Here is a 24,306-nt window from a genome sequence, read left to right as displayed (position 1 = left end):
ATATTAAAGATTCTTCTCTGGTTTGGTTGGTTTAAAAACAAACTAGTTCCAAACATTCCTCCTAATAGCTTCATTGTAATGGACAATGCAAGTTATCATAGTAGACTAAAACCCCTTCCTCATGTGACACAAAAGCAGAAATCCAAAACTACATGTATAATAACGACATTTATTTTCACGAAGATTATACCAAAAAGCAATTAACTGAGGTTCTACAAAGCTTGAACCTGCAAAAGGAATACGTCTGTGATAATTATAAAAAAAAAATCTCGGGCATACAGTTTTAAGGCTTCCACCTGACCGCTGTATATTTCATCCCATTGAACATTTTTGGCACCAACTGAAATCTGCCATTCGTCGTAACAATGTTTTTCTCCGTATTAACTCCAATGTCCCTCCACAAAGTTAGGCAAATTCTGTTAAACATATAGTAATATTGAACAAATAATAATTAGAATAGTGAATAGTGATACTGATATATTATGTGAATAATTTTAAGTAATTTAAGTAGATAATAATAATAATTTGTAATTTTATTTTTTGATTTAAACATAAGTACATACATAAATAAATATTGTTTAGTATCTTTCCTAACAAAACCCCAAATAATTAAATTTTAAGCAAAGTACGGACCTGTTCGGCCATATTTCGTTCTTACAGCTTGCCCGAGTATTTCCTTAATTCGTATCAGTCAGTCACTTTCTTATATCTATGAACAGACTTTACCTACCCGATTTTAAAAGTCAGGTTTTCAGACCTTGCGAATAAGAACAATTATTTTCGGTATGCTGACGTCGGATATCGACCAAGTCACCAGAAAGCGGGTATACATGTTTGAGTGCTCATGCTACCTTAGTTCACAATTAAAAGTCACTCCTCCGTCAATGGCGGAAACACACAAGACATTGGTATAGAACTAGAATTAACTTTAACATGAATTTGGATTTTGAATTGACGCTGTAGAACTGTTAAAATCTATTTATTCTCCTTTGCGTACTTCGCCATCACTACCGAGGAACGAGAAAGGGGCGGAGCTTGGAGTGACCATTTTTTTTCTGGTTTTATTCGGTGCTAGGGAGTAATTGACAATCTTTTTAGCTGTTGGATTTCACGGATACATTGGCGACATACGAAATTACTTTCGATGCCCTCGGATTTTTTGTTATCGACAGGCACTTGTTCGTCTCGGTAAGCGTTTTCCTCTAATACGCTGTGTGACACAGAAATTGCAACACCCATGAAACGTTAATATATTTGATTAAAGTTTTGGGAGGTATGTGGGACCAATATAAATAACAGTCGACGCCACTTTTAAATAAATTTATGGATAGAAATTCAGCAGTGAGTTGCGGTCCAAGTAAATTTTGACGCTGTTATTATTTTTGATGAGATGGTCTACAACGTAGACCGTGTGCCAAATAAAACGATCCACTATACGATTTCGAAATCCATAGGAGGTACGAAAAAAAGTGCCGCAAAACAATTTTTTGGACTCTCCTAAAGGTTTCAAATATCGTTATTTTTTCATACAGGGTGTCCCAAAAGTATCCTCCCCGACGTCAACTTTGTTATTTTAAATGAAACACGGTTAAAATAATAAAAGACTCCTCAAAATCGAAAAATTTTCGGTTAGTTTCGGCGATATCTGGAAGAACCGAAAATTTTGTTAAATTTTTCTTTATTTAGTTAAAGAAAATGTTAAAAACAAATGAAACTTTCTCATTACAATCAGATATTAAGGTTTACGTATGCCGTTTAGGTTATGTGTGCCGATCATCAACTTCATTTTTTGAAGTACAGTCCCGATTTTTTTTTATATTTTCAAAGTGCTCGTCATTAATTATTTACAAAAAAATACCGGGCATAGGCATTATTATCCCTTGACGTATTTATTTAATATTTTTATTTATAATTATACTTTGTTAACAAATTATTACAGTTTTTGTTTTTATTTAATTATTAATGTTTTGTTATTGCAAATCGTCAAAATAAAAACAACTGAAAACTCGAGAAGAACACAGTTATTAAATTAATATTGAGAAGATTCAGTCTAGAATCATAAAAGGTGTTTAAATTGAAAGCAACCTGCTTCAATGCAGTTTGCGATAAGCCTTCGCAATTTTAGTATTTGACGTTGAATAAACCAAGCAGCAATAGCTCCGAACTAAAAAAGCACTAAACGATTTTTTAAACACTCCACGAGAAGTAATCCGGTGGATTTATATCAGGATTTATTTCAGTCCAGCATAAGCGTAGAATAGGTCTACGACTTCCTATACACTATTAGGTTTCATTTCATTTTTTAGAATGACGAGCTCGATAAAAATTTTAAATAAAAAATGCAAGTCTGACGATGATGGGCACACAAAACGGAAGCGTCATACTTAAAACTTGATAATGCTAATTTGCTAACTTCTATACCACTCACAAAGTGTTTTTGGGAGGGCATTTGAGTTATTTCTCCATGCAAATGTATGCAAATGGCAGTTGTTTTTGAAGATATAAACTGACTTAACATGAAGTGCAGACGCAAAATACAGTGAAAACTCCCTACAGCGAAACTCTGTATAGCGTAGAAAGAAGAAAATTTGTTGAACAATTAGGTCTCCATATAAATCTAAAAAAGGGCACATCAGGTAACAAAATAAGGAATGTAGGCCCCCTTGTAATTAATAGAGTCTGTTACATTCTCAGAATTCCTTACCATAATGAAAAAAAATTATCTCTAGATGATAAAGTTGCTTTAAGAAAAGTGACGTGGGACGTTGGTACGAAGTTACACCGTCGACTGTATCCACAAAAGTGCAGGGAAAAATAATTCAGGCTGAAGCGGCAGGCAGTTCTAGTAAAAAAACTAAGAAAGCCAAAATTTGAAGATTTGGATAGGGCAATGATGCAGTGGTTTCAACAGCCACGGTTTTTGAAAATGTACCACTCTCTGGACCTATCGTAAAACTAAAAGCAGAAAAGTTTGCTGCACAGTTTGGCATTATCGATTTCTCGGAAGGATGGTTTCGGGAAGTTCAAAGAGAGACTTATGGACAAATAAGTGATGACAGAAACGTCACTAACGTTTGGCTGGAGAAGACGTGGCCAAAACTAACAGAAAAGTACCCTGCTGACAACATTTTGAATGCTGACGAAACTGGACGAAAGATAAAACTCTTAAATTTTGAAGCGAAAAGTGTGTGGGTGGAAGACTTTATGGTGGAAGAAACTTTATTAGTAAGCTTGGAAAGAGGTGACAGCAGAAACAATTCAACACTCCTATCGTCATGTAAGACTTATTACCGAAACAGAATATCAACAGGACTTGGAAGAATTGATGAGCGACTAAGCGAGTGGATAAAGCAGTTTCAAACAACAATTACGTTTACAAGTGAGGAGTTGCAAGATTTTATGTTGATAGATCAGGATTTGCCTACAACAGCAGACTTGATAGAGGAAGCCATATTACAACAAGCGAGAAAGGGTGAGGAAGAGCACCAAGAGGAAGAAGAAGATGAAGAAGTTGATCTGAGATCATCACTAACCATTCAACAACCCCTATATTCGGTTAAGCTGCTAGAGAAATTTTTTATGTATCATGGGGAAGATGGCTCTCTCGAAGAAATGTTAAAAATTCAAGCCAAAGTACGACATGTTAAAATATGTATATTAAATAATTAAATAAGTCTTTATAACGAAAACTACAGCGGAAAAAAAGCAGTCTTTTCAAGTACGCTATATAGAGTTTCGACTGTAATTTCAGTTAAAAATCCATGATATCTCTATAGAGAGATGGAGGTTCGTGCTGATATTATACATAACACCTCCACTACACAGAACAGTAATTTTTGGAATAAGCTGTTCATATAATGTCTCTGCCTTGCATAATTGTATCCCTGACGGGCTAAAAAAATTTTTCCACATCAAGATTCAGTTTTTTTCAGTTTCAGCTGGTAACACTAACATTACTTGATATACGTATAATTGTTGCGTTATACGTGTTGCTTCTTAAGTAGAAGACCAACTCTTCTTTATTTTTAAACATAAAGATGAGATGTACAGTTCAAATATAGAAGATACCTTGGTTGCTGATTTAAGTAATTGCTACGCGTATGTGATCTAATGGATGCTATTTTTTGGTCCGAATAAATAACATTTATTATTATTATATATATTTGAATATTATTTAATTAAGGCCATCCAAAAATTGAAAAGAAAATTCCGATTTTCGGTTTTTAAGCACTCTGCCTGTTTTAGCATTTCGACCAATCCTGTTTCCAGCTCAGTATCTCACTTAAATCGCAATTACAGGTCTTCTTACAGGAGACGGTTAACCGATCTTTTCAATAAGTAAATGGCATTAAGCAAATTTTAGAAGAAATATAATAAAACCTGCTTATTTTCGGAAAATTAAAAAAAAGAAGCAATGAATCAGCATTACAAATGCTGTGAAGCATATACTGGGGTTGCATTTTCATGGCATATACGTCTATGACTAATGACTAATTTTTTCGTCCTTTTAGATCGGTAGAGTAGTCACTATGTATTTAGTGGCTTTATTCCAATTGAAATAATGTGCGTGATCTCTTTATCAAACCAAAACTCCGCATTTCTTGTTACTCAGCACGAAGAATGAAGAAATTTTTATTAGAATAGATAGGTCAGTAGTTTTGGTTAGTTCAAGTTATATCAATTGATACCCTAGTAGCTTTAAACACAGATTATTTTTTAAAATTGTTGCACGAAATTGTTGTTTTCAATAAAGAAATACGCACGTAAAGAAAATATCCGATATATCAATTTAATGCCCGCTTCAGAATATAATCGCTTGCAATAGCTTTAACGACATTTAAAAGCTCCGATCGAAAACAAATTCACGGCGGTGCAGCGACACGTCATTTTCGTCGAAAAATCGGACGAAAACAATCAACCCCACTTTCATTAGAGAATCGAGTGGACCGATAACATCGGTAAACATATTTTGATTGTGACCGATGACTCCTGCAACGAACGTTCAGTAAACAGCGTCGTTGCAGCCGCTCCTGCGAAAAGAATATTTCGTACTCAAAGCAACATGGTTTGGTATATTCCGAAACAGGTACCTACTTCCTTTCCACGTCTTACGCCGTCTCTAAAGGTTGGGGCACAAAAAAACGCTAGTATATTCGGCAACCCTATAAATACTGCTGCCTCAAAAGTTGAGAGAAGCGTTTGGTGCCTAGTGAAAGTTGTCCAATTTTGCGCAAAAATTCTGCGTTTCAGCTTTGTCGCGCAACGCTTTCGGAGGAGAACTATAGGGCACTTCAGCCTTTTGTCGTCACGTGCAGACTGTTTTGCCTATGTCCGATAAAGTTCGAGAAGGTGGGCAACCAGTACCAACCCAAATGGTCGCCGTGGTACTTGCTTTACAGTTATTTCCTCGTCATAATCCTGTGTAAGTACAATAGATAACACTGGTCCGCAAAAAAACAATTGTCCTTATTTCTTTTATGCATGATTTCATTATATTTTGTGCTCTAAATTGAATTGAATTAAATGTCCCTTTAATTCAAAAGCGATATTATTAAAGTAACATCGATTATAAAAAATTAAAAATATATTACGGTCTTACAAGTTTTACAAGTTATAAAAGTATCAGTAAATTTATCTCAATATGGCGATAAAATACAAGTTACTTTGTAGTTTTTTTCTTTTCGTCGTCTCCATCGGAGTTTCTCATCGAATCGACCAACAGAAGTCAGCAAGCATTGCTGCTGACCTAATGAAACATCTCACCATGCTCATCTGACCCGGCACCGAGATTTTCAGGAAAGAAATCTACATGGGAGACCAAAAAATGAATTTTAAGTGGCACATTTTTGTTTTGTTTTTCTTGTCTTGTGCGAAAACAGGAGACTCTTATACTCTTATCCAACAAATTCCACTGTTGTAATATTGATTGTGCTTTAGTTTTTGATAGCCCCAACCCTAACAAGATCATTTAACTCACATTGGTGAAGTAAATGAGGCTCTTTTGATGGCGTTCTATAACCTAAAATTTTCAAATTACTGTTTTATATTTATTGGCTTTGTTCATGAAAAAATACATGAACTGCACGTAAATACTTAACAAAACTATAGGGAATATGAACTTTATGCAAAACTTATCAAAATATTTGCAAGTTCTCAACTAACTGTTGTAAAATCACGGCGAATACTGTCCAAGTGTATATGTACTACCACAAAAATCACATTCGCTACTTTCCTTCTTTATCTTACAACTCGCTCAAACCTATTTTGTATGTATATGCACTGTTTATGATGTTAACGCATAAAATGAATAAAAAAAACCTAAACTTATGATATTTAGAAAAATCTAGACCAGTGTAACCAAAACCTTGTTCCTCGCATAATACCTGAATCCTTGCAGCCATCTTTACCTTGGTGGGGCTCTCCGAAGACGTAAAGGCCGGTTCAAGCGCCATCCGCATGAAAGACACGAAGACCATCTACATCACAGTCTGTGATTTCAGCACTGTAATAATCATAGACGTCTTGGGGATAATTTCCATCCCGTACAAGATGAGACACCTCTGTAAACTGCTGCAACTGTGGAACGACGTAATCGAAATGGCTCTTGTCGCATTCCCATAGTCGCTTTGGTATCTTCCAGATCGACGCAACTGTTCCCATAAACGACTACAAGAAGCACAGGAGACGATCCGTAATTTTACCGGCTGCAGTGTTAATCGGTACTACAGCGCTATTCGGCTACGACATATTCGTCTACACGGTCGTAGCCACCTGCACCAAATGCTTATTTCAGAATTTCGGGGTGTATTACTTCCTGTACTTCATTATCTTCTTCCAGGAGGTATTCATAGCGCACCTGCTCTATTTCATCTACATCCGAATCGAAGATCTCAACAGGTGCATCTTGATCGAGAAGAAAAACATAAACGTGGCCACGCGAAAGGTGTTCCTAGTGTCTTATATCGATCCAGAAGACGCCGTGAGGAAAGATATCGACTCAAACCAAACAGCCCGCATAATGGAACTGATTAAAATTTACCAAAAAATTCGCAAATCCGTGTCCGTTTGGAGTGGTGGTAAGTCAGAGGAACTAACCAAGATTTGTTGGTTGGTGACCCGTGAATGATTCCAGCTGCTTCTTTTAAGTTGCCTCATCCATTTGGTGGTGACGCCGTACTTTTTGGTGTTGGAGATAATTCAAAGAGACAACACCCTTTTTGTGGTTCTCTACGTTGTATGGATACTCGCCCACATTGCGAGACTGCTGATGATCGTCGAACCCTGTCACAAATGTCTTAAAGCGGTTTGGCAAATAGGGCGTTTTTGCTACCATCAATAAACTTTTGTTTCAGGTAAATGTAACCAAAGCCCTGATGTGCGATATGATGATGCTCGATGTGGGTAAAGAAGTGAACAAAGCGGTAAGTTGCAGCGCAAGATGAGCCTAAAGATTAACGAGCCCTCTTTCGTAGGTCAAGATTTTCATGGAGCATTTGTCCGTATGCGATATCAGCTTCGAAGCTTGCGGGTTCTTCTACATCAGTAGGAATATGCTGACTACGGTACGGTAGGATGGAAGCGGATTGACTCGATTGATGGATTTTTAATTTCCAGATTTCCGGAGCGGTGGCAACTTATTTGGTCATTTTATTTCAATTTAATTACGCATGTTAGGATGCGGTTTTATGTAATTGATTGAAATTAAGCTATTGAGATATTCAATCCGATCAACAATTTTGAAATTGTTACACTGTGTAGAATTATACGAATAAACCGTATTGAAACGTATTTTTATTGGACTCTAATTTACATGCATATTTAAAAATACTAATGCTTTAAGCATTGTTAACGTGTCGACATTTGATAAGGCCGGATTGCAATTTATAATAAAAAGAGGAGTGGTTGCGTTTGTATGTAGTTATTTATATCGGCTAAATAGAAATAATTCTGCCGGAGGAGCAGTTGGAAATTTTGCAAAGTACAATAGTAACCAGCCGCCTAATGAGAGTCTTTCCGGTATCTTTTCTTAAAATTGGTACCCGTTACTAGCTAAAATATTCTTTATCTTGATTTCCAATCTGCCACGATCATAATCACCGTGATGACGATGATATCAGCTTGCGGCCCTGACATCTTTGCCTTCTTTCAGCCGTGAAGGTTGACTAAAACCTAATTTCGTCGGTATTGTCATCTTGCATTTGGAATTTTTCATAAAGATCAGACTCGATTCGTTGTACAAGCGTTTAATCATCATCATCATCGAACAGTCTTCTGCGCCCACCTCTGGACATAGGCGTTCGTTGGTGACGTCCGTTCTTTTCTGCCTTGTTTCGGATGTAATTTGTTGGTGGTCTCCCTCTGTTTTATCTATCGGATCCAGCTATCCATTCGAATTACCGTTTTGCTAAGCTGCCTGCATGCGACCCACATGTCTTAGCCTAGTTCTTATTTTTATCTACCAATTCAGCGTCGGAGTTTTCAATAATTAGGTTGTTGCTAGAGACTAGGTTTGTCATAAATTTTATAAAAGCTCTAGAAGTTCTTGCAACATTACCCTAATATGGTCGAAGTTATCAGTCAGTAAAACAATTACTTCTGCAAATCGTAGGTTTGATAGATTTTTGCAGTGTAAGTCTAAGACACGTATTCTAGGATGGTGATAAACTGTTTTGGAGACATCTGGCATACTCCTCTTTCAATCTTTATATATCTTTATATATCTTTATATATTGCAAATTAGTTTAGTATATCCATAGTCAATAAGGCATGCTTTTAGGGACTGTAATACTGCGTACAGCTCCACACTGCCCAAGACTTTATGGAAGTCCACCCGAACCCACTTCAGAAACTAGCTTGTTCTACTGGCTGGAAAAATCACAACTTCTTTCAAGTCAAGATTAGTATTACGAAGGCGTAGTATTAGTTTTTATATTGAAGAGGCAAAGGTTGATTTTTTTTCATCTTTTTCACGACTAGCTTAATCTCATCTACTGATATTTCTTAAAGGGCTAACTGCACCTTTTTTACAGGTTTGCATCTCTGATTCTGGGTGTATATTTCTATTACTTTGGCTTTTATATAGCAGTCCGTAAAACTCTTCTACTTGTTGTTGTCTATGGTCTATCTTTCTTAATTTGTCTTCAGATGTTTATTTTTTGGACTTTTTGATGATTGATGGGTGTCGATCTTAGGCTTCAGTTATTTCTGATAATAAATAAATACTAAATAACACCACCACCATCATCAGGCGTTTGATGGAAGAGAGGAAATACCTCAGCAGTCAGATAAGCTTCATCTTCTTCGTGTTCGTTCCGAAGGTTAGAAATCATCAAACTTTCGAGACTGATGTTGTGAACAGCATGTCGTCTCCTTCCCACTGATCTTTTTCCACTTATTTTTCCTTGCATTATGTATCTTATGTATAGCAGTATCCTTATTTTATTAGTCATTACAACTGCCGCTCTCTTTTTTTTCCCATCGTACTTCTATCGTATTTCTTTAGCTTCCAAGATTCCATGCCATAGTTAACGTTCATAACATCTGGCAAACATCTCAATTTGGCAAGACTGTTCAACGACATCTTGTGGGGCGTTGGCGAGGATCGTCATATACGTGACGCTGAGAGTATAGCTTCAGACTTCATATATCCTGTTAATCTCAGAGGAATGAAGAACTTTTCACCAACATTCAGTTCGTTTGGCTTATTGCCTACATATTGACGCCGTTGCTGCTTATCGAACCATATGCTAATACGGCCAGGACAGCTGTGAGGCTGGCGAGTTGCGGGCTCTGGAGGGAGGGAACCTTCAATCGAGGTCCGTACGATATTTTAGAGGGCTATCGCGGGGATCGCGGGGTCATGCGCATGATCCCCGAGATGACCTTCTTTGACACTCTTCCCATCCAGCGAAGAGTGGAGAGAGGGCAGAGTCGGCGCATGGGATGAACTTTTCTGCTACACGGACGGGTCCAGAATGGGAGATCTGGCCGGAGCTGGAGCGTACTGCGAGACAACGGGATCGAGCTTGTCGGTCCCTATGGGTTTCAGGCGGAAATTTTCGCTTTATTGATGGCGGCCAGAGAGGTGCTTCGGCTCAACCATGGAAGCAGGAGGGTCTTCTTCTGCTCGGATAGTAGGGCTGCACTTATTTCGCTGAAGTCAGTGCGTACGCGCTCCTTGTTGATAAAGGAATGCAAAGGGGTACTGAGGAGAGTGGCTGAGGAGAGGAAGGTCACGTTGGTCTGGGTCCCGGGTCACACCGGTATCCGGGGCAATAAGGCAGCGGACGCCTTAGCCAGAGAGGGCTCCTCGAATAGGCATATAGGATCAGAGCCCCGCTTGGGGATTGCCCCGTGTGTGAGGCGGGGAGCTCTCGAAGCCTGGGCGAGAGACCGGGCCGCGGAGGGCTGGAGAGTTGCTTCGGGAATGAGGCAGGCGGGGCTTATGATGGATGGGCCCGCCCTCCCTTGGACCAGGGAGCTGCTTAGACTGACCAGAAGGGAGTGTAGAGCACTAACAGGGGCCTATACAGGACATTGCAGGCTTAGGAGGCATCTTTGCTTGCTAGGCATTGGAGACGGCCCTCTAGATCGGTCTGGGGGCACAACGGGCCCATCTGGTGGCCTAAGTGCTTGGATGCCGGCGAGGGCGCCCCCTTTAATACCAATACCAATACCAATGCTAATATTGTCACTTGGCCAGCTGAGCTTCTATACATTAACTTTATTTTACTGATCAACAGTTCGGTGTCCTCCAATGTAGCAGTAAACGATTGTTTGAAGGTCGCTGGAGTTGTTTCGACTTTTTTGGTTATGATTTTACATGTAGGAGCCCTTCGCCATTTGTTTACCTTTGCACTCATCGATCACATCAATTGGAAATTAATCAAATGGATAATTAGTGTCTGAAGCGATATCATCTGCCAATACGTGCTGCCAACGCATTAGTTTAAACTACCGATCGTTACTTGTCTGGCAACTTTTGTCGATGTTAGAGACCAACTTCGAAATGCTAGAGATAGCGCTTACAAAACAACAATACATGATGATAGCGCCCATTTTGTCCATCACTCGTCTGTTTGGAATATGCCCACTGGTACCCGTTATAACGGAACACCGCTACATTCTCAAATGGTCCCGTTTTTACGTTATTTACAGCCATATCTTGATAATCCTCATGCGTGTGTAACTTTTGCTACAGCCCATGTTTCATGACATCCACCCTCATTTTTTAGTGGTTATCCTCATCGTCGGCTGCGTAACAGACTGGACCGACGACGAACACGCCTTACGGTTTAAAAAGTCCAAAATACTGTACATCGTAATTGGTGATATCGGCACTGTGATATTCATTACCAAATACATTTTGATCTCCATCCGATCAAGGTGCACCCGTTTAATCAAACTGATCAGCCTGTGGATTCAGGTGACCATATGCGTTACATAACTAATTGAAAGTTTTATCGTATTATTTTAGATCGATACTTCTCTATCCTTCACGAGCCATAAATATTACAGTGGACTGTCCTTGCGGATTATTACTCTAGTAGTCCTTGCGGTACTATCAATGTTCGCGTTTGACATCGGAGTGACTCTAATGAACGGCAGTATCGATGCGGAAGTCTTTTTCTCTCGTTTGGGGGTGTACTATATTATATACTTGATGTTCTACCTCCTGGAGCTGTTTGTATGGCACGCTGTGTCGTTTACGCACATTAGATTGATTTCTCTCAACAAGTGCCTTTTAAATCTGAAACGATATCTCGTCACCAATTCCCAAAATAAATTCCTTCGTCTCAAAAGACAGCAGCGGAATGACTCGCGATTGGCCAGAAGACTACTGACCCTGATTAAAACGTACGGACAGATTAGAGAGTGCGCTGTAATTTTAAATTCCTCTTTCGGAGTGTTCTTATTGCTCCTATCATTTTTGGTACATTTGGTGGGAACCCTTTACGTGTTGATCCGGGCATTACACCTCCAAGAACATTGGCTTCCGATATTCCTACAATTAGTATGGGCGATGGTTCACGCAACCGCCTGTATGGTGATTATAGAACCATGCCACCGATGTTTGAGCACAGTATGATTAAAGATGTTTTCACGCTCAGTTACTGAAATCATTATTTTAGGCCAGGAAGACCAAGGAATTGGTGTGCTCGCTTTTGCAGCTGGAAATTGACGGGAAAACCAGAAAATTGGTGAATCGGTTCCGACCTTTTGAGTAAGCGAGTTGAATTTTTTTTGTTTTCAGGTCGAAGCGTTCAAGACCTACGTGACGTTTTGCACTATCAAATTTGAAGGATGTGGATACTTTACCATTAATAGGGGTCTTATGGCATCGGTAATTTTACCATGAAAATATTCTGAAGAATGCTCAATACTCTATTAAAAATTTTAGCTTATCGGGGCCACTTCAACCTACTTGGGGATTCTTCTGCAATTGAATAATGATCCTTAGGTTATTCGGTCACCTCAGGTTCTCAATAGTTCCGCTGCAGGGATGCCAGTAAATAAAATATTAGGCAATACATCAATGTTTAGATGCTTAATACAAATATAGTTCGGGTTGTTATACCCTTCTCTTATGTTATTTCTTTTTCCAGTTACCAAAAGCATTTTAATTGTTTTTTTAAATTTTATGTAATAAATAAAATTTTCATTTTGAGGTCGTTTGCTATATTTAATTTTTCTTCGAATGAAATGAAATGAAATCAAATCAAATTGACAATTTATTTGTGAAATTTGTCAAGGTTCTACTCCCTTCTATAAACATCCAATTATGCACCGATCAAAAGTGCTGACAGTACCCTTTTAATACATTAGCTTCTTTAGCCACGGTCGCACGAAAATTTGGACATTTCCGGTACTTTAGTCACGGGTTTGGAAGGGATCACATGTTCTATTTTGTCAACTTTGACGTTCAATCGGCACTCTATGCATATCTAACGAATATACGTCACGGCGGCCATCATAATAAACGTAATACAACAGTGGAAACCACAGAATATAAAAAAAATAATTTGCTTAGCTGTACATAGCTGGCGCCACTTGAGCTGGATTAATGTAAATAATAATTCTAACATTCAGTAACTCCTTCACTAAGCAATTGCTTCTCTCGTGAAAAAACAAACTCGTGACCAAAGAGTCGTTTGTCCTACGTTATATCAACAGTTATACAATTCGTACCAAGCATAGAACCAAACTATTTTATTATTTAGTAGTATTCTTCCAATGACAAAGACTTTTAGTAGTTTATATTGCATTTGAGATAACGCTATTAATATTATCATATCATCAACTTTTCAAGTCAATCATCAAACGTATTTTTTAAAATCTATATCAAAAGTTTGTAGATTGTAGATGAAAAGTTTTTAGAAGATAAAAGAGTCTGAAGTGTATTTTGAAAATCAAATATAAGGAGGAAGCAATTATTATAAAACGATTTTTTTCCCTAAAAATGCAACAGGGGTAACACAAGCTAATTCCCCAAAAGAAAGAAATAGAAGTTCTGAACTTTGAAGTTGAAGTAGGCTTTGGACAGTGCCACCGTAATAAACAAGATGCCCGATTCTGACGTTGTTTGCTAAATTTTGGTTTAAGCTTTCAACCTTTCAAATTTCAAAGAATCAACGGGAAAGGGGAACTCGGCAACATGCTTCTGGGAACCATTTCAATTTTCTGGTATTGTGTGGCATGTATATGGCATCTAACGTTAGTTCTGGCTAGTTTCGTTAGTGTTTTTACCCATTATTTCATAGTGTTTTCGGCTGTATCTTCTCCGTGTCCTAATATCCCGAAAATGTCTTTTAAGATATTGGTCGTAATATAAATTGCTTGCCATCTTTACATTTTATCTGGCAATCACTTATTGGAAAGACTTAATCAAACCTCGACGTACTAACAACCAAATTCACAATTTGACAACTGTAAGAATGCATTTGTATTACGAAAATTGAGCTTCAAGCAAGATATTACTTTTCGACAATCTGCTATTGAAAAGGGATTTTGATTTTGCCTCTAAAAGAATCCACCGTGAACATGATTAATCAACAATCGACATAGTTTACTTAGACTGCACTTAAACCAAACGTATGTTTCAAAAACTGATAGTATTGACAAACAGTCACTAGCTTCAAACGATCCTTACAAGGACGTGTCAGCTTTCAAAAGTCTAAAAAAGTTTTAAAGCGGCCGATATGAGAAAGGTAAGAGATCTTGCTAGTACCCCGTTATCAAATCGTAGCAATTTCCAGAAAGGATTCGGAGACGTTTTCTTATCCAGAGAATCTGCCAAATTTTGGACTTGTGTCCGATCACGTTTATCAACTTGGGCAAGATGTACAGACTCGAAGTATCGCCCCTTTCGTTGATTCTGAGTTACACCCTAGCGATTATTTACGGTAAACTTTTAAGCAAGCAAGCGATATTGTATCGAGATGTCAATTCTAGCTGTACTTTCTTATGTCCACATCTTCGTGATACGAGAATCGATTGCATCCTCTGACGGTATATACGCCAAACTTAAATATATCGACCTGGGGAAACATGTGGTGGTCTTGTTGTTGATTTTGTACAGCATGGTGCACACGCCAAGCAGGGCAGGGTTCCTCAAGAAATTCTCCCAGATTTGCCTCAAGGTAAAAAGTCGTGCTTCATTTAAACCTACAGGGCTTAAAAAAAAAAGAAATACAGAAGTTGTTTCTAATAAAGTGACCTTTATTTTTTTTGTTTTGCAAATTGTCACTTTTTAATATACAGGGCGGCAAAACAAAGTTACATTTTAAAGTAGATCACCCTACATTTTATTGCATTTTTGGATAGTCCATTCAAACACAAATTCAACGATATATATAAGTATGTCTCTGTGATGCACCGTTTCGAACTTATTCGCGATCATCTTCAGAATTCGGCTTATGTTTAAACCATTATTGTTGGGTTCTTATTAACTTTAAAAAAAAAATTTCCATCTACTATTGTAACGAAAATAATGTTCTTCATTAGGCAATCACCAAAGTTTCGCAAAATGATACTTTTCTCAGTTTTCTTAAAGGGACACCCTGTTTATTATTGTATTTTCGAATATCCACTTTAATGGCAATTTCAATTATATAAGAAAGTACGCGTCTCTGACTTACCGTTTCGGCTCAATTGGCAATTATTTTCCAATAATACATAAATTCTTTTAAATTCATAATTTAAGAATTTTGTAAATAAGGTCCTTAAATGAAAAAAAAAACTTTTTGGTTGAGTCTATTCTGTATAATGTATACGAAAGAGAAAAAAGTTGACCTATTAGAATGTTACATCGCCAATAATAAAAGTCCGGCTCTTGCTCTCAGACAATATAGAGCCAAATTTCTCCATAGGCGATTGCCAGAAAAAAAATATTCGCCAAATACTCCAACAGCTTCGAAGAAATGGCAGTGTTTTAGTGAAAAAAACTAGGAGCCGAACTGTTTCGCATGGAAATATGCAGCTAGATATCTGCATCTGCATTTTGAAAATACTCCAGAGAAGCGCCTTGCCGCCTCAGATGTAGAAGTAGGACGAACCACACTTCAAACATGTTTAAAAATTAACAGTTATTAGCCATTTAAATTCGCAGCAGTACAAAAACTACAACAACAAGATTTTAACTTAAGACTCGAAATTTGCAATACAATGATGGATAGGCATTTTTTAGATAACATATTTCGAAATATAATTTGGACCGATGAATCAATATTTACAACGTCTGCGGTGTTATTTAATGCAAAAAATACGCATTATTGGAATTCAGAAAATAAGAAATGTGTTTTTGAAATAAACAAGCTGGGGCGGAGATCCGTAAAAGTATGGTGCGCAATCTGGAAATCTAGAATTTAAGGACCCATATTTTACTAGCAAAATTTAACATTCGTACCGTATTTAAACTTATTAAGGAACGAAATTCGGTCACTTATACATAATAATATTCCCCAAAGAAAGCATCCAAACTTAATTTACCATCGAAGTGCTGCAATCATTGTTTTTTAAACGAAAATTTCAGAGAGTGGATTGGACAAAAGGGAACCATCTCCTGGCAAGCGATGAGTCCAGATTTGGCCCCGATGGACTTTTTTTTGTGGGGCACATGGAAAGATATGGTTTACAAAGATAAAGCGTCAACACTATCTGAATGAAACAAACTACGTCTCAAATGCAACATACTATTTAGAAATAGCATATACTACTTGTATACTTCAAAACGGCGGACATATTAAAAAACCAATTTAATTAATTTAGTGTTAATTTTTTGTAATCATTTCACGTAGACATTTAAACGTAGAAATAAGTAATTTGCGAAATTTGGCAACATCTGTTTATAATTGCTATCAGTGTGGCTATTGGTTATGTCCGTCCCGTTATAACCTATTTTAATAACTGCGTACCATATTTAGTTAGTTCAGTGATTTTTAGGAAGTATTAATTGGTGAAAGCTACGTGAACAGTCTTCAGTAGTTGAAAGGTATTCAATATTGTGTTTGTGAGTCACGGGAGTCAACTTTTTCCTGTTTTGAGTCGCGCTTCCTGCACGTGCACTGCTCCGAGCTGGGCCACAGTGTGAGTTTACTGTTTACCGTTTATTTTTGAAACAACTATCAAAATGCAGATTGCACGAAATAATAATCCATGCAACAGGTGCGACAGTGTGGCTGGATCTGGTTTAGTCTGTGTGAAATGTGTCGCACAAATCTTGCGTCAAAAAACCGGAACATGTTAGAAATCTCGGTGGTGACAAAATTGACTGTTGCTCCGATATTAAAACAAACGAAAATATCCGTACAAATATAAAGGAGGATAAAGACATCTGAATCTTAAGATTGCACACTTGAAGGAGCTGCTAAAGCAGAAAGATTTAATCATCCAATATCAGGCAACTGCTATCACCGCTTTGCAGGATCAGATTCAATCAGATCACAGTCAACAAAACCAGGCCGTCTAAACCTACCTTTTCAGAAGCAGTTGGCGTAAACAACAGCCTACCTGCGAACGACAATCAGTCAGTACGGCAGAAAAATAAATGTTTTCATGTCACGAAACTACGTCCGGATACAACGACAGAAGATATCCAAGCCTACCTTACTCTAATAGTTAACAACGCTCGTGTGGACAAAATAAATTCAAAATATCTGGAATACTATGGATCATTCAAGGCGACTGTATTTGATTCTGACGCCGCAAAAATTTGGATCCATCCATCTGACCGACCGGGATTCTGATTAATCGTTTTTTCTCCAGTCCCGCGGGGGTACACCCCAACAAGTAGCTGGGACTCTTCCGTGTGGTCCTGGGGCCCTCCGAATATTTGCCCAGAACATGTAGGGCCGGCGAGACAAGATCGATATGTTGTTCCTGTTTCTTATGGATAATCATTTCGATGTGGTATGTATGTCTGAGCATCATGTAAATAGTGAAGACGCTCTAAAAAGTGTAAATCTTGAAAATTTCATCCTGCAGAGTTATTACTGTAGGAAAAGCACCACCAAAGGTGGCTGTATAATATATGTAAAAAATAATATTAAGTGTGAAGCATTAGATCTTGATAAATATTGTGTAGATTTGCACGCCGAATTCTGCGGTATTGTGTTCCTTACGATCGATAGAGTGGTTATAAGTGTTTATCGTTCTGATTCAGTGTGTTTTTAATACCTTTTATAACATACACCCTTTCGGCCAACCACGAATTTTAGATAAACATATGTTTTATTATCTGTCTATCTATATCTACGTGTTCTATTAAATTTTAGATTCCATATAATTTATATGTCATATAATTTATGTATTGTACTGTTATAGTGTATGTCTATTTGCTTTCACGCATGGAATTTTCCTATTTTTCTATCTTAAAACTCTGTTTATACACACTTGTCAGCGTAAATGTTTCTTTTTTTTTGTACTACTGACGCGCCATTTGTTCTAAAGACTTTTTATGTAAAAAATGGCTAAATAAATCTATCTATCTATATATTCAAAAATTCAATAATACATAGGGTGTCCTATTTAAGAAAATAGAGAAAAGCATCATTTTGCGAAACGTGGCAACAGCGCGTATTTTAAGAATATGTTTTAAACTTGACCATTGCCTAAAGAAAAGCATTATTTTTGTAAAAATAATTGATTGAAAAAAGTTTTAAAAGTTAATAAGAAACCCAACAATGATGGTTTAAACATAACCTGAATCGTGAAGATGATCGCCTATGCAAATAAAAAATAAAGGTCATTTTATAAGAAAAAACTTTTATATTCATTTTTTTTTTGTAACGCCCGTACGTTTCGAGATAAGGTATAGGCCCCTCTTAAACGGACCACCCTGTACACAGAAAACAATAAATTAATTGATTTTATTTGTTCAGCTAAGAAATATCTGGAAGAGTCCAGTAGATTTTGCAAAATATTAGTTCTCAGAAAAGTTGTCCCACACTAAAACGAATAATAGTTTTATATCATTTGTTTTATCAAAAACCAAAAGACACCATAGACAAAATTTTTATTTTAAATTTGAAATGTATATGTAATGACTGTGAATCTATTTAAACTGCTCGACCTTAAACCTACAAAGGTATTTTTTTATTTCTCCAAATATTATTCCTTTGGCCTTGACCTTGACCTTAATTTGAAAAATTCCTTAGCTTCGTATTTAAACTTATTATCATTATTTATTTAGAATATTTATTAAATTTGTTTTAGCTAGTTGAGTATTAGTATCCTAGTTAGTACTCCCTAGGTGGTTTTTACTTTAATAATAAAGGAAATTGATATAAGATAGGATTTTATTACAAAATCGATAACGCAAATGTATCTGAATAAGCGTCACAAAAGACATCAACCTCATCGAACTTTGTTTAAATTATTGGATAGAAATCTCGAGTTTGGTTCATTTAAGAAATCTTGTTTTATCAAAATTCACCAAAGAATGAATGAAATTTGTAATAATACTGATTTAATCGTTATTATAACTTTAAATTTTATTGTAAAGTGTTTCATAAATAGTTATATTTGAAATTTGAGCTATTACACATCAGTTACTAGAATTAAATAACCATGTAAGTAGTAATATTTAACATAACATCAATATAAACTCCTTGGCAAAATTAATGTATCATCATATATTTTTTTTCATTGCAGATTGGTTCCTTGACAATCTCATAGTTTTCGCTGATGAAAAAATGTTCTTTTTCGTTTTACACCGGGTAAAATAAAAAAGTGTTTTTCCGATAAACATATAGCAGTTTACAATAAAAGGTAACTCCATCTTTCGCAAACATTTTCTTCTTTGATTTACTTTAATATCTTTGCTGTTGAAGAAGAAAGTACATTTTTGTAGACTTCATAATTATTTGTTACATGTTGTCAAGTAGGCCCTGGAATTTTTTTGGCATTTTAAGCAATTTGTCACAAGATGTTGTGTTTTAATTTTGCAAAGGTCAAATAAAATCCGCCGTACTGATAAAAAACTATTTGGAAACCGCTTATTAAAGAAGAAGCATCAAGAGCTTTAATTTTAATTTTCAATGTGTCATGTTGCTAATGTGCTAGGAAGACATCGTTCGACTATAAGTCGTATGGTTGAACTCTTCGACATCATACAATATCGTATCGAACAATCAGAAGATGTTTAAATGAGGCTGAATGAGAACATTGTTGAGTGTCGATGATTGGAAGACGGTTTTATTTTCTGATGAAACGAGAATTAGTCTCAATTCTTCTGATGGACGTAAAGTTAGTTAGTTAGAGAAGGGTAGGAGAGAAATTTGCAAGTAGCCATATCTCACAAAAAATTTCGTTTGGTGGCTCTGTGATGTTTTGGACAGGAATATGTTTCAACGGACGCACCGAGTTGTTCCTTATACGTATCAAATCAAGCAACGCCGATTATTATCTAACATTGTAATTTGTTCACGGTCACGGTTTAGATTATTAGGTTGCTTATAGGTTTCTATAGACTCTCGAATTTTTCGTTGGTAGATGAATTGATTACATGCAAGAATTTAAGTTTTGTCGAATAACATTTTATATCCGATTTCGTGATTGTGTTCAGAAACTGCTGATGAGTTTGTCTTATTTTTAAGGTTCTTTCATTTCCTGACATTTGAAATGACATTTTGTCTTCGACGGATGGAAGATATTGAGAGATTTTTGCACAAGTGGTAAATATGGTTTTGAGGTTATATTTCTTTAGAACTTTTGATATGTGGTCAGTGATGTTTTGAATGTAAGGAAGGACAACAGTGGCCAGTGTGGGATTGCTTTCGCCCTGATTGCTATTGGATGGTTGTGGTGAAGCATATATTGTGATGGAACGCTTAATATCTTTATTGTGGAAATTATTGGAGAGAAGAGCAGAGGTAATGTGTTTTAATTCTGGGTTCAGTGACTCTGGCTGAGATAGTTTTACGGCTCTGTCAACAAGAGAGTTGGGCTGGATGGTGATGTGACAATGCATTAAGATATAGGTTTGTGTGCATAAGTTTTCTGTAAACACAATGACATAATGTTAGGTCTGATTTTCTAGTGATAAAAATATCTAAGAATGGGAGGTTATTATTAGTTTTTAATTCACTGGTAAAACCTATGTTGGGGTGTATAGACATTTAAACTTGCCACTGTTGTCCTTCCTTACATTCAAAACATCACTGACAACATACCAAAAGTCCTAAAGAAATACAGCGTCGAAACCAGATTTACCACTTGTCCCAAAATCTCTCAACATCTTCGTTCCGTCATATCCAAAATTCCGTTTGTGATGAGTTTACAGCATTCTATGCATACATGTGATAAAAAATACATTAGAGAGACGGGACGAAAAATATCAACTAGGCTCCAAGAACATGAAAGAGCCTTAAGACTAAGACAAATAAACCCACCGGTAGTTGCCGAACACACTCACGAAAGCGATCATAAAATTCTATTCGACAAAATTAAAATTCTGGCATGGAATTCTTCTACTAACGAGAAATCCGCGAGTCTATAGAAATCTATGAGCAACCTAACAATCTTAACAGCGACTCAATGTTTTACCTGTCACCAATATGGGAATCAGTCATCCAAGACGGTGCTTAAGCCGCTCATTTGGCTCCGCCCCATTCAAACAATATATTAGCGGATACAGTTAAGCTCTGAAGAAGTCAACGGGATAGTTGGCGAAACGTCAGCAAGTTTGTTTCACCTAAAACCGACGCAGGAGGAATCCAGAAGTTAAGTAATTAATATATAACTACAAAAATAATAAAATATACCTTAATATAAACTGTGTATTAATAAGTCTTTACTTCTGATTGTAGATCGATCAAGCAGTTCCCCTAACCAATTACCGACAGCACCGCAGATATTGCCTCAAAATTATTATGGCAGGATTTTTGACCACTTTACCCATCATTTTCTTCAACATGGCGGTAATAAGCACAATAGACCCTCGCTCCGTGTTTAAGTCTATCGCCTTCGACGTATTAAATTTAATCTTTTTGTGCCACGGCTATTTGCTGATGCATCTGGTGTTTCTTATACGAATCAGGCTGATGGCGCTTAACGCAAGTCTGCTGGTCGAAACGGAAAGGTTGAAATCTATTTCGGAAATGGTTTGGGTTGTGCCGAATAGAAGCGATAAATCTGCAGTCGATAATATTCTGAAGCTGCTGGGGTCTTACCGGCTGATTCAGAAGCTGGCTCTCACTTACAATAACAGATATTCAGTGGATATGCTGGTAAGTGTTCCAAAACAGAATATCGATCAGCTCGGGACACTGATATTTTTAGCTAATCGTGATGACCAGTGTGGTGTACTTAGTGTTGATTCCTACCAGGTTTCCGGAGCCAAACAAAATTTTAACAATCAGCCGCAGTATCTTAGAATTTCTGGTTCATATGGGTAGACTGTTGATGATAGCTGAGTCGTGTTATCGTTGTAGCAGAGAAGTAATGCTGGTTGGTTGCTTAAAAAGGTGAAACACATTTATTCTTCTAAGCACAGAAGACTAAAACTATCGCACTGGACTTTGGATGTCGACGGCTCTACTAGAGAAGCGGTAAATTGTTGGGGACATTATTGGATGTCGGTGATATATTAGGTTAATTTTCAGTTTTTGGACTTTAGTAAGAAGATACCCACATACGAAATAATATTTTCAGTTTGCGGACTATTTGTACTGAACCGTAAGCGAATCTATAAGCGACTCTGATGCGATGCAGAACTGAAACCGCAGATGATTGATTCAGGTGTTTATGGAATTGGTTTTAAAATGGCAGCGCTAATTGCTACGCAACTCATTTGTTTGCTCAACAACAACGTTTGCATTTCACCTCGTTTTAGTAGTAAAACGAAATCTTCAAAAAGTGTATTCTCCTAGCTTAGTTCACTGTGGTTTATTAAAGCTAATTAAAATAAATACATGTCTCTGACATTCTATGGTAACACGAATAATCCTTTTATATTCATATGTGATCGTACTTTCACTGCCAACCGAATGTGGCAAAATGGGGATCTGCAAAGAAAATTTGTAAAGATGCAAGAAGAATTGTGGAAACTGACACACAAGAATTGTCAAATTGCAACAGGTGAAAAAGGACTACAGAGGAGTTGTTAATATTAACGTCAACTAACCAAAGCTATTTTTATCGTTTTTTGTTTTATTTTTCATTTCTAAAGTAGTCAATGACTATTCAGTTGGATAGGCCCGAAAAATGAAGGGGATCACTCTACACAAATGTACTGGTAATTAGGTTTTTAAAAAGGAAAACGTCTAGAATATAAAATTATAGGTGAAAGCACGTAGATACACGAGTATCCAAAATGATTGGTCTATCGAAACAAGAAAAAAATTAATTACTGAAAGCCGACGAATTATGGAAACTGTTGAAAACCCAGGACGGCAATAAGACCATCAATTATTATCATTATCATTATTTTCTTTATCTTCCATAGAAGAATAAAACGAATAACGTTGACCATCATTGAAACTGCACTGCCGTCAATAACTAATAGTCAATGAAGGACGATACTAGATACTGAAGAACTGAGATTACCTTGAAGAGACTATACGGATCAGCGTACGTATAATTTCGATTGGCGTTTTTTGCTATTCTAAATTAAACAAGCGCCAACATATGTGAAGATTACATTTAAAATGAAAGAAAATATAAAAAGTGTGAAGATGTGATTGGCGATGAACAGTTTGCTTCACTCGAGAAGCTTTCTTTAAAATCAAACTTTTCGATCAGCCCAAATGCAAGATATCTTCAGAAAGGCTCTAGGTGTCGATGGCAAGGTAATAAAAACAAATAGGTAATAGCAGAAAGTCGAATTGATAGCTCTATAAAAAACAATTCAATGAGAAGAGTCTGGCAGAGAGGTGTAGTCTTACCTATTTAATTTAACATCTAAGTTGAGACGATATTTCAGCTTGTCTTGGAAAATGAGACCCTGCTGTTTTTATATATCACTGTTCTTTTTTCTTGAAGTACCCTAGGCCATCGCCCCATACCATACAGTACTACATGTCAGATGTATAGTGTATGTGTGGCTTCTTGGTGTTCATACTAAGGCTCATGTTCTTATTGTAATCGCCGATAATCCTGCGCGTCGTCAGCGTAACGTATGTTGTTGACCCCCACATCATTCACCTTAAGGCCCATTGCTTCCTAAGAGATGTCGTGGGAATGCAAATTGAAGAGAAGTGAGAAGAGAACACACCCTCGCGTGACCTTCTACGTCGAGTCTATTTAGGATTTGAATGAGGTTATGCTGTCGAACTCTTTTTCGTAATTGACGAACCGCAGAATTGAATACAAACTGTGTTGATCCAATGTCGCTTTCGCATTTTACTGAGATTCTGTAGAAGATAATATTAAAGAACATCATCAGGCTGATTATTATGTTGTGGTCCTCACCTGAATTGGTCTTCTTTGGCAAATGAACAAGAAACTGATATTAGCCATTTAGCAGGGAACCCACCTGCATTATTCGATTAAATATCTTCTGAAGAACCGTGACTACACAGGTTAATACAGGTTAATACTACTCCGATTGATTATATCCGATATGCGGTTAAGAGTCCGGACTAAATATAAACATTACCAAAAAAAAACTAACCCTTTAACTGCATTCTCAAATTCTCGACGGTGGCTAAATACATTAATGAGCCTCCATGACATTTCCAAATTGTGCTGCGTAGAATTAATAAGAATAAACTCTACTGAAATATGTTTTCATGGGACTCTAATTTAAATACATATTTATCAACGCTAATGCGTTAGGAATTGTGAACATGTCAACTATTATATGTGATA

General features: G+C 36.8%; 2 protein-coding genes across 2 annotated transcripts in view; both read left to right on the top strand.

Moving 5' to 3' along the window:
• Positions 1-24,306, top strand: part of LOC132706477 (uncharacterized) — a 30,872-nt gene that overhangs the window by 2,781 nt on the left and 3,785 nt on the right. Inside the window, 15 exon segments of the mRNA XM_060677828.1 lie at positions 1,099-1,188; positions 5,197-5,422; positions 6,398-6,588; positions 6,641-7,303; positions 7,353-7,421; positions 7,473-7,562; positions 7,615-7,669; positions 11,235-11,425; positions 11,477-12,082; positions 12,132-12,223; positions 14,113-14,181; positions 14,260-14,402; positions 14,452-14,639; positions 21,306-21,725; positions 21,930-22,046. Coding sequence (XP_060533811.1) covers positions 1,099-1,188; positions 5,197-5,422; positions 6,398-6,588; positions 6,641-7,303; positions 7,353-7,421; positions 7,473-7,562; positions 7,615-7,669; positions 11,235-11,425; positions 11,477-12,082; positions 12,132-12,223; positions 14,113-14,181; positions 14,260-14,402; positions 14,452-14,639; positions 21,306-21,725; positions 21,930-22,046 — 3,210 coding nt within the window.
• On the top strand, positions 20,271-22,647 carry LOC132706145 (uncharacterized). The gene is made up of 2 exons (XM_060677302.1): positions 20,271-21,725; positions 21,778-22,647. Exons 1-2 carry the CDS (start codon positions 21,369-21,371, stop codon positions 21,964-21,966), a joined length of 546 nt encoding a protein of 181 aa, XP_060533285.1. The 5' UTR covers positions 20,271-21,368; the 3' UTR covers positions 21,967-22,647.

The sequence above is a fragment of the Cylas formicarius genome, unplaced genomic scaffold (assembly GCF_029955315.1).
Source record: "Cylas formicarius isolate icCylForm1 unplaced genomic scaffold, icCylForm1.1 PGA_scaffold_8__14_contigs__length_24414737, whole genome shotgun sequence".
Classification (NCBI taxonomy): Eukaryota; Metazoa; Arthropoda; class Insecta; order Coleoptera; family Brentidae; genus Cylas; species Cylas formicarius.
Note: the sequence above shows the minus strand (reverse complement) of the source record. Positions and strands in the feature narration are given on the sequence as shown.